This window comes from Camellia sinensis, chromosome 3 (genome assembly GCF_055761805.1).
Source record: "Camellia sinensis isolate YWXY chromosome 3, ASM5576180v1, whole genome shotgun sequence".
Classification (NCBI taxonomy): Eukaryota; Viridiplantae; Streptophyta; class Magnoliopsida; order Ericales; family Theaceae; genus Camellia; species Camellia sinensis.
The window spans coordinates 41,184,756-41,196,341 of record NC_138963.1 but is presented as its reverse complement, the minus strand read 5'-3'; the positions used below and the strand labels follow the sequence as shown (position 1 = coordinate 41,196,341).

Below are 11,586 nucleotides of genomic sequence, written 5' to 3'. Positions count from 1 at the left end.
AGAGAGATTAGTTGTATCGGATCTCGCAACCATGGATGGTCGAATCAAAGACGAAACAAGCTAGATCTACGAAAGAGCCACTGCCAAATCTTATTTTCGGTCTTGGAGATCTTGATGTGCTTTGTGCTCATTGTTAATCTTAGAGAGAAGGCGACAGAGAACGGTGGTAACAGCGATGATGGTGGTGTTGGGGGTGAAAGGTGAGAGAGAGAGAGAGAGAGAGAGAGAGAGAGAGAGAGAGAGAATTTGGATTTTGAAGCCATCAAGAGTGGCCAATGATGACGACAGATGAGGAAAAACAACGGCAGATGAGCACCGCAAAGGAGATCAGCGGAGGAGCATCAATGAAGGAGAGATAGTTAGGGTTTGGAGAGGAGAGAGATGTAGAGTGTTTGAAAATGAAACAGATAAAGGTTTTGGACGTATATATATATATATATATATATATATATATATATATATATAGGTATAGGATATTTTGGTTATTTTGTTTAAACTTGTTCTTTTAAAGAAAACATTCTAACGCTTGAATTTTTGGCCAAACAAAATTGATAATTAGACTTATGGACTAAGTGACCAATCAAGTAACGATAGATGGATAAAAGTGTAATATTACAACTTAGGCCCTGTTTAAAGAGAGGCTACGACCTTGTTTGAGGATAGAAAATTTTAACTTAAAAGTTAAAAAGTCACTACAAATTATTACATTATTCTTTATATTTTTTTACATATTTTTTTCAAAAAAAATAAAAAAGTTAATTCCCAAACACTTATTTAAAAGTTGATTATATTAATTGAAAATAAAATGATAAAAATAAAAATTCAGTGAAAGTAAAGGATATTTAGGAGTGTAAAAATGACCCGCGACCCGGGGTGGGTTCGATCCGTTTAGACCTATTTAGGCTGGGCCTGAGACCCTAGACCTGGTCAGGGTCATTATTTTGAAGCCTGACTCGGACCGTGGTACAGCCCATCGGCCTGCTTAAGGCTCACTAAAGGCCCGGTTTGTCCGAGACCCAGTATCTTTTTTAATAAAAATTAATAAAATTTTAGTACAAAAAAAAAATATTTAAACCCGCCCAAGCCTGAACCCAAACCCACTAGGCCAAATACCCTAGAGTTGGGCCTAATTCTACGATATGTACCCGCCCCGAATTCTGACGGAAGTCCACGAGGTCGGACATGAAGTGAGCCGGTATTGGATACCTTGAGGTGTAATTAAATTTTGTGTTTCTTAATTATTGGCAATTGGTCCTTTACTTTTCTCATTATCTTCTCTGCACTCGTTTGGTTTCCGTCAAAGAGTTCTGATCGATCATCAGCAAGCCTAGAAGCGTACACGCATACATCAATACAATATACGTACACATAAAGTCGTTTACTGTTCTTGTTCCGTTTGGTTCCCTTGAAAATTCGCGGAAATGACGATGACAATCGAAGGTACGATTCTCTTTCTCCAATCATGAATTGAATTTACGTTTCCTGTAACTCTAGCCTCAAGTTTCTGTGCTGAAATTTGAAAAAAAATTATTTTTTGTTTCTCAAATTCATGTAGTACTTGTTGTAATTATAAGTTCAATTGTTCAATTTTTCGGTGCATAGTAGCTTGAATGTTGTTGTTGTTGTTGTTGTTGATGTGGATTTAGACTGAGGAATCTAGAAATAAGTTTGCGATGCAATGAGGATCATCAATTGATATTCCGATATCTATGGTTCTAGTGTTAGGGTTTCACAACATATATATATACACTAGGCAAAGCTAATTATCTGGAGAAAAATCTACTATTGTGGGGTTATTTTTCGAAATCAAAATTTGTGTGCTTTATATAATAGAATAGAATAGATGTGGATGCAGTTGGGTTTTGAAGTTGAGGAGGTTGGATTTGAGTTACTTAATGCTAATGTCGGAAGGTTTATGTACGTGGCATATTTGATTAGTAGGATTATAGTATATGATCACAATCCCATGTTTGATTACAAATTTTATTAACCGGGTTACATGTACGGCGGACATTCAATCTGATGAAATTGATGAATTTTTCATATTAAAAAAGGCTGCAAATCATAATTTTAAGTATGAAATAAAAAAATAAAATGAATACATAACAAATAGTTATCATACTAATTAGATAAATAATCTCATACTAATTCATGGGATTATTAATCCTAGTAATCAAACAAGGCCTTAGTACTAACTTGAATCAAGATTGTCTGCTAGTAAGTATAAATATTTGTGTAATATGTATAGAAGCGGTTGGGTTTTTGAAGTTGAGGAGTTTGGATTTGAATTATTCCATACTAATTTCGGAAGGTTTATAAACTTTTGATACTAACTATAAGCAAAATTACCTTTTGTTTCAGGAAATTAGGGTAGAGTGAATTTGAATTTGGGGTGCAATGCCAGTTAGGAGTTTTAAAGCAACTCAATGAGACAAACAAAGGAGTCTCACTTTAGTCGCGTGAACTGGTCTTTCATTTAGAAGTAAGGTTTTTGCAGCTATATTGAGTTTGCACTCTAGTTGGAATATTATGAACAATTGGACATGAATTGAGTTTTTTTACATAGAATTTAATTATCCTATCCTCTTTTTTTCTTTTTGGTAAGGATGGAAAGTATGGGGAAGGGAAGAAAGGAGAAAGTGGATCTCTAATTCCCTAGGTAAGGGTTTGGGGATTTCTTCTTATTGTTTGGTGGAAAGGGAAGGAGAAGGGGAAGAAAGTGGACATAATGTTGTTTTATAATTATATTTGTATGATGGGATCATGTGAGCAATATTGGAGGGCTGCATAGAAATAACCTCCTTCGTCCTTTCTCTTCCCTTCTCTCATATTTCCTACCAAACAAGTGAAACATCCTTCCTGCAACTAACCAAAGAAGCTGTTCTTGTCAATGAAATTGTTTTTTGAAATCATCGGTACCTTGGAAGCATCATAATATTACCATTAGACTCGTGGATCTTTGGAACTGCTTTGACTAATTTTTGGCAATATTGGCTTGTGACGTGTCACGTAGGGTAGCCTGGACAACTACTCTACTGCATTTTTTGTTGCCATTGTATGGAACACACGATTGTTATTATCATGATGTGGGGCACATAAATCCTTCCGGTTGCCGCATTTAGTGAACCATTGACACCATCTTGTTGGCATTATATATTCATTTGCAAGATACTGCTAGCATTCTATTTGGCAGTTTGCCTAAGTGTCTCCATTGTATCTATCAACTTGATGTTATTCTGCCACTATAAGTCTGCAACCATATTTTATATTGGTCAAACATCTTGCACCCACACGAAGATCACACCATGATGACTATATGAGCTAGTGGTGGAGGGTTTCTCTACTTCCATGGTACACCAGAAAGTTGTCAACCCTTTTGACTTTATTACTCCTCGACTACCAATTGGACATTTCCTTTACTAACTGTTGCCAACACCTTCTGGTTTTTTTGTGAAGGCCAAGCGATCTACTTCCTACTTTGATGCTAATGCAAGTTCTTAGCCTATTGTTTGAGTTTGAGAAGTCCATGGTCAAGCTTTAGATCTCCTTTAATTCCACGATGAAATGCAATTCTTATGTATAGGTTGGTGATCTACTAACCTTGAAAACACAAGTTCAACCATGTCAGAATCAAAACTTGATCTCGACTAGCAGTATAGTGGCTCCTTAGGTCTTGGGGTCAAAATCTTTGGTGAATCTCGCTTAGCTGTGAGTTCCCAAGGTTGGAATTCGTGGTGAACCCCACTTTCCTAGCAAATTCATTTTCTTTAATCCTCTCTCTCTCTCTCTCAAAGTCCGTCTTGGTGAGGAGAGAAGTTGGGAATGTGAAGGCTAATCAGTGTATGTGCTATACCTAGTGAGTGCTACTATGCCAATTATGAGGTGGAGGATGACAACTAATTCATGCATGGCTATGGGTGTTTGCTTTGAGCAAATGTGTTTGATTGGGTTTCTGTCATTGATGGCCAAAGTTATTGATGATGGGCATACACTTACTTTTCTCTCAAAGACAACCGAGTGTTTTTTTGCTTTTGTGTTATAGCTGGTCTCCATTATAGACTATTTGTGTTGTGATGTTAGTTGTCACATGGGCTGGAAGTCAAAGGAGAGGCTTATATGCGGGTTCCCCTATCTTTTGGGTTGTACTTGTCTGTTTGGTAACAGAAATTATTAACTTGTTTATAGCTATTTTTGATAAAAATGAAAACCAATAAATATGTTTGGTAACACATGTTTCAAAAATTTGTTTTGAAAACACATGAGAGGGGGTGGCCAGTGGTGGTTATTTTTTCAATTTATTTTATTTTATTTTCAAAAATAGAAAACCAAATTTGTAATTAGCACTAATCTCTAATATTTATTCATGTTTTAACATATATATTAAAAGTAAGCAAATAAAGTATTTTCAATCTTTGACTCTTCTATGTGTCCTTGCTCTCCCTCTCCTGCCCTCGCCCTCTGCCCTGCTATCGCTTCTACTTCATCTAATTAACATTTAAATGCATCAACTCTAGTTTCTCAAATTGAACTTAGAATCTTTTTTTTACATAATAATATGGGTGAATTCTGAGGAGTTCTATGGGTTATTGGTTCAACAAAGAGAGAGGAAGAGAGAAGCGGTGTGTGTGTCTAGGTGGGTGGGTTGCAATCCACATTTGAATACCACTATGTACTTATGGGCATGCAAGTGTAGTGCACTTAATCTTTGGCTTCTACAACACTCTTTTTTGGGCTTTGTATAATAGGATAGAAAGGAGTGCAAAAAATAGTCATTGTGATTGGATGAATCAATTTGATACAAATGCATGATTCTTCAATAAATATGACCATTAATAATCATATGGATAGTGGATTGTTGTTGATGTCCATAACAAGACAAGCTTGCAAACTTAGGCCTCGTTTGGCCAGTTAACATTTTAGTCAAAAAGCTAAAAAGTTACTAAAAAAGCCAAAAAGCCAAAAAGCCTATAACCTATACTAAAAAGTCAGATTTCATTCTCTCTACTTTTGCATATCTTTTCGTAAAAAGTCAAAAAGTCACCACAAACATACTAGTTTTTTTTACCTCATATTTTAGCCAAAAAGCTAAAAAGTTACTAAATAGCCTGTCTGTTCCCAAACGAGGCCTTAGATTTATGGGACATAGATTCTTTGAAAAGTTATCTGTTCCTTTCCGCTTGTTGATTTTCTCAGAGAAGTTAATAGTTGATTATTAAACTGTCAAATTTGAGATTTAACATTGGAGAAAACTCTTTGTAGAATATTTTTACGTCACCTTCTCCTCTACCACCCTTATCTTCTCAATTTTTATTTTTTCTTTTCCTGGTCTTGATATGTTTTTTCCTGTGATTCCTTAAAAATTCAAAACAAATACCTAGTAGATATGCTATGATTTATTCATGAAGCTTCTTGGTGGATACAATTTTTTTGTTGTGCTTTGCCAGAGGCAGTTTCCTTTGGGTCAAATAAGACCTTCCCACAGATCTGACCAAATTTCAGAACTAAACCTGATAGATATTTTACGTGGAGGAAAAACTGGCTTACAATTTGAAAATGAAAATTTACAACACTAGTTTGCTGAATTATTGAATCAATCGACTCTCTTAATGACAGTACACATGTGTCTACTATGTTTGCTACTAACTGTTTCTTGTTTTGGTGCTCTGGCATTCTGGTACTCTTGAATGGTGCTTCCCTTCTTGTGCCCTGCAGTGTAAGTTGGAATAAAAATCTCACTTTTCTTTTTCGTTGCTGCTTAATTGAAGAATTCTAATCTAACATTGAAATAATGCAGACTTGCCGGGCTTGCTTTTATGTTTTCAGCCAGCATCTTGCTACAGATCCTGGTAACTTTTGCAATAACATCTTTTCTATGATGGTTCTGCTTGTTATAAGTTACTGTAGTAGGATTTTGTTTCTTGCAATTAGTTTCATATGAAGCACATGTTCTTGTAACTAGGGTTGGGAAGCTTCAGCTGAAACAAAGGGTCAGTAAATCATTCGGTGTGTTGTTTCGGTTCATATGGAGACGGAAATGTTTTGGAAACATAAAGGAAATAATAAAAAGAAGTTGGAAATCCATGAAAAATTTGGAAAGATAAATTAAAACCTATCTATATGTTTAAAATCACAACAACCAATGTATTTATTCAACATTTATTTTTTTGATCATCAACAAAAGAAGAATATTATTAAAATAAAAAATAGAGTACAAAGTAAAAAAGGAGGACAAGATATCCCCCTATAAAAGAAAGGAAAAGAGAGAAACAAAATTAGAATGGTCAAACAACTGTCTAATCACTACTAATAAGAAACAAGGCAATTCCTTCAGAGGAGCTGAAACTGACACCCAAAATGAAGGGAAATAAGAAATCCTATCGCACTACTCTTTTTTTTTTTTGTGTGATAAATACTATCCCATAAGCTATCCTTTGATTTATTTTTGAAAAATTTTGCATTTCTCTCTAGGCATAACACCCACACCATACCAAAAAGTCATTTCTTCATTGCCCAATTTGAGACAGTATAGTGTTCATACTGGTCAATTTTGTGCATAGAAGCAATTCTTGGCCCTTGGGCACTGAAGTGCAATTTTGTCCAAGCAGATAGCATTCTAGCTTTATCTTTTTTGTTATTATTGTATTTCAGTACTTCTCTCCCTATTTTTAGAGATGAGGTGTGCGCTTGGAAGCACAAACACTCTAAAATGGTTGTTGTGTGTCCGACACCAAGATAGCACAAACATGTCCACATGCCAGAAACATGCCACATGATGTGTTAATTTTTTAAATTGTTATTGTTTTGGCAAGATATGCTGGGAACACTTCATGGACACATGTCTTGTGTCTAGACACGTCTCAAGACAGCTTTATGTCTTTTTGTTTTTCTAAAAATAATTTTAGAAAGTTGATTTGGGGTCAAAATAAAATATATGGAAACAAAGAAGAGGAAAAGTGAAAAAAGAAAAACATAAGTATGCCCACACATATATATTGCTGCCTCTCATATCTGCATGCTCCTAAATTTAGATTTATATACATAGTAAATAAAAATATGTGAAAAATTGTGGTTGCGTTTGGTAGAGTTTTGTAAATATGATTTGAGAGTATGAGTTGTATTTTGAGTTTGTGAGTTATGAAATTATAATTTGAGTGTAGAAAATTTGTTTGGTTATGGTTTTTGAATAGAGTGTTGAATTGAGTTTTGAATTGTATGTGGAATTGAGTTTTGAAAGTTTGATGTGACATGTGAAATAAAAAAATTTGTTTGGTGATGAGTTTTCAAAATAGTTTTCAAAACTACTTGATAATCAAACACACAATTCATAACTCGATATCCGTATTTTTGATCAACAGTCATAACCAAACTATTTTTAAAACACTCAAATAAAAAAATGATTTTTTTTTCAATAAATTGTTTTTAAGTAATTTTTTTGAATAATTTTTTTTTCAAATAAATTTTTTTTTTCAAATAACTTCTATGTCAATTATTTTATGTTAATTAATTTTTCTGTCAATTCATTTTTTAGGCTTGTATAAACATTAAAAATATTAAAAATATTTTAAAATTATTTAAAATATTTAAAATATTTAGAAAATTAAAATATTAAAAATATTTCTCAAATTAAAATATTAAGAATATTAAAAATATTCCGAAAATCAAAATATTAAAAATAAATTTTTTTTCAAAATAAATATTCAAAAAATTTAAATCATAAATGTTTAAATAATTTAAATAATCTAAAAAATTTAATGAGTAAAAAATTAAAATAAATATTCAAAAAATTTAAATCGTAAAAATTTAAATAATTTAAATATTCAAAAAATTTAAATAATTTAAAATTTTAAAATTTTAATTTTAAAAACAACTCTACACTCAAATCTTAACCAAACATATAAAACAAAACTCAATTAAGAAATTATTTTTAAAACTCGTAGCCAAACACATAACTCGAAACTCCATATTACTTTCACAACTCTACACTCAAATCATAACCAAATACATAACAAAAAAATTAAAATATATAAAAATATTTTTATAAAATAGAGTTTGAATTTTATAAAATATTTTAAAATTTAAAAAATTAAAATCGTAATATTTAAAAATTAAAATATTTAAAAATATTCAAAAAATTAAAAAATTTAAAAAATCGTTACATATTTAAATATTTAAAATCTTAACAAAATTAAAATATTTAAAATATTTTAAAAATTAAAATATTGATTTGAATTGAGTTTTGAAAAGAGTTTTGAATTATTTGTTTGGTTATGAGTTTTGAAAAGTAATAATTATGTTTTGAATTGAGTTTTGAGACATGGGTGTAGAATTATGATTTGAAAGCTCAAAACAAACACCGCACTCAAATCAATGGGTGTAACTATAATTTGAGAGGCTTACCAAATGGAGCCTGTATTTTTTCGTATCCCCACCATGTTGGTATCCCAATTTTGTGGAAATCATTGTGTCCTGTGTACGTACCCATATCCGTGTGCGTGTAAGGGCCTCTTTTTGTGCTTCTTCGGGTGGCAGTTGAGGCTGTTTGTTTCCATGCATTTGTATTTGACCTTCCTATATTTTTTAATCCTTCAAGTGGATAATATTTTGCTTGATAGGAGAAGTTACATTTTTTAACGGAACTTTTTTTTAGAGTAAATAATGCAAACCCCCTGATGTAATGGTTTTTTTTTTTTTTTTTTTGTGATGGCTGTGTCCATTTAAGAGGATGTCTTGTCCTCTTTTTGTTTCCCTCCAAGTTTATCAATAAAATTACTTCTGTTGCTGATAAATAAAATATAAAAAAAAAAATTTGTTCTTTTTGTGGTTGTTCTATAGGCTTTGTACATTTCCTTGCTTAATGAATTTCTGCGCTTCTTTTGTTTTCATTTACATGTTCATCTTGTATGTAAAGAGCTGCACCTGTTTATATGAGTGCGTTTTTATGACTTCTTTTTTTATCTGGCTGCAGGCGTGTGCATTATACAACAACTGGTGGCCAATGTTATCAGGTGTGCAAGGATATCCCTGGTTATTTCAAGTAATTAGAACATGGCTTGCTTTTCGAAGGTTGATGTTGTGATTTTTACTTGTTCTTGCAGCTCTCATGTATGTTTTGGTGCCTATGCCCTGTTTGTTCTTTGGTGGTGGGTCCACTCAATTCTTAATTAGCCGGGATGGTGGGGGGTGAGTATTTCTTCATTCATGCCCTTTGACATTACATTGGATGTTTATTTGTGAAACCTGCCTAAGATTTAGCATTATGATAATTTGCATATAGTGAGTATTTGAAGGTATGCTTTGGCATTTATGCTTCTCTATCAGATGGTTTATGTTTGTATTTGATTCTAAAAGGATTGTTGTATTGTGCCTCATTTTGTATCTCCTTTATGCTTCTCTATCAGATGGTTTAACTGTGTTGTAAATGCGAAACTGAAACTATAATATAACTTAGTATATAAGGAACCATTGTGTTCATATTGTATGAATCATTTCTTTTTTCAGTCAAGTCAAGATTTTTACTAAAAGGTTCCAAACGGGTTACAAGCCTTGTATACAGGTTGGGCGTATATTTAGCAGATAGCAAATAAATACAGAACTAAAAAAACTCATGTATAAGTTTCATGAAACTCCAAAAATGAGTTATGATACTTATATTAATTTAAGTTTCCTGAAAATATTTCAAGTTTTTAGTAGTCTCTTTTTTGAGATTATAATAACAGTTTCTTTAATCATGTTTAAGATTTTCTATTGGGGTTCTGTCGAAAATGGAAAAGAATTTATCTTGAATGTGATGCACCATAATCTAGAACATGAAGGAAAGTCCAAAGGCTTATCCAACATTTTTACCACCCAATATTGACTCTGTGACATGCACTTACTAAAAAAAAAAAGACTGACATGAAAGTAAATGGAATAATTTGAGTTTTGTTGGATATGAAGTCGTAAAGTATTTTTGACTTGTTATTGCAAGCATATTGCTATGACTTTGATTGTGCTACCCATGTGAGGTTGTCGTGAAGTAGTAATTCACTGGTCGTCATAAAGTAGTATTCTAAATATGCTTATTCAACGACTTGTGTTACCTTTTTAACTGTCTGTTTGGATTGAGAGGTTTGCTAAGAAAAGAAAAGAAATGGAGAGAGAGATCTCTTCATCACTTGTTTGGATGATTAAGGAGATGAGAGAGTATAGTTTCCCCTTCTATGACAAGGGAAGACACTATTCTTCTCTTAATACCAATGTTTTGTTTCTCATCAAAAGTGGTGAGATTTGGTGGTGAGAAACAAAATTGCTCTTTATAAAATTTTTCTAATACTTAAATTACACATCTAAATACAAAGCAAATAAAATAAAAAGATACATGTTTCCTTTTTTATTTATTATTCATCCAAACAAAATGATGAGAAATGAGGTCAATGTATGCATTGTTTGGATGTAGTAGAGACGGTTATGGTCAGTTTGTTGCAATTCAGGTCAAGTTATGTTATCAAGTCTTTGTATATGTTATACTCTTTTAAATTTGATTGAGCGAGCTGTTTTGGGAATTTTGAAGAGCTTTGGAAGCTCTTTCGGGTTGCAATTTTGCAAGCTAACCACAGGTTTGGTGCCTAAGGAATTTGTGATTGATTTCAGGACTTCTTTTTAACTTCTAGTCTTTGTTAGCCAAAAAAGCATAACAAGACCTGGCTAGCCTCAAATCCCATAGCCAAAAACCCTATTTAGCAGGCCTGAATGATCCGTCCTGGAACAGTTGAGCCAATTGCATACACAAATAACGGAATCCAGTTCCAAATGTTGTTATTGGGTACTACTCGTGGACATTATTCAGAGTCCAGAACAGTTCATAAACCTTAACCTTGTCCAACTAAACTTCCAAAATATTATCCTTTATTTATGTGCTCCAGAAACCATAGAACTTAATAGCCCCACTACTTGTTAGCCACAAAAAACCAATGAAATCTCTCTCTCTCTCTCTCTCTTTCTCTCTCATATGATTTTGCAAATTGTTTGTGCACCTCGGCTAGTGCTCAAATAGATTTGCTGTATTCGCTGCAATTGCAGTTTCTTTTCCTTGTTTATTCTTATTTTTATTTGTATTTGCAGCTGGATGGATGCTGCCAAGTTCTTAACGGGGGCTTCATCGGTGGGCAGCATAGCCATTCCAATTATCCTCAGGCACGCAGATTTGATTGGAGCAGGAGCTATGTGGATCGAATTTTTCTCCTTTTTCATATTCGTCTGCACGGTCATGTGTTTTCATCGCGCTAGCCTTGAAGATGAGTGGTGATGAATATATATTCAGGACATCAAAGTGATATATACTCTAATCGTTGTGATTGGTTCTATCACCATCATCGAGTGTAAAACAGGTTTAATGGCATAACTAGTAGGAAAAGAGGAAATGAAAGGGACATAATTGTCCACTTCTACTATGTAAAAAAGCTTGAATTTCTTTTTTACACATCTTTGAAAGACTGACTTGCTGTATTTGAATCCCCAGCTTGAGTTTCCATTGTTCTAGTGTAGACTTTAATGCATGAAGAAGATTTTTTTGAACAAGAATGCATGAAGAAGATTGATTTCATGAAA

At 33.0% G+C, this 11,586-nt stretch overlaps 1 protein-coding gene across 1 annotated transcript; it reads left to right on the top strand.

The window, feature by feature from the left end:
• The first annotated feature begins 1,141 nt into the window (after positions 1-1,141).
• On the top strand, positions 1,142-11,586 carry LOC114293955 (Vacuolar protein sorting 55 (VPS55) family protein). Its single transcript, XM_028238073.2, has 5 exons — positions 1,142-1,440; positions 5,795-5,846; positions 8,966-9,005; positions 9,096-9,180; positions 11,101-11,586. The coding sequence occupies exons 2-5, from the start codon at positions 5,814-5,816 to the stop codon at positions 11,282-11,284; spliced, it is 342 nt and encodes a 113-aa protein (XP_028093874.1). The 5' UTR covers positions 1,142-1,440; positions 5,795-5,813; the 3' UTR covers positions 11,285-11,586.

Bases quoted from the DNA above. Each gene is read 5' to 3' on its own strand.
- LOC114293955 (XM_028238073.2), top strand. From the start codon at position 5,814: ATGTTTTCAGCCAGCATCTTGCTACAGATCCTG. The intron at 5,847-8,965 runs GTAACTTTTGCA...ATCTGGCTGCAG, and splicing joins GCATCTTGCTACAGATCCTG to GCGTGTGCATTATACAACAA. The intron at 9,181-11,100 runs GTGAGTATTTCT...TTGTATTTGCAG, and splicing joins ATTAGCCGGGATGGTGGGGG to CTGGATGGATGCTGCCAAGT.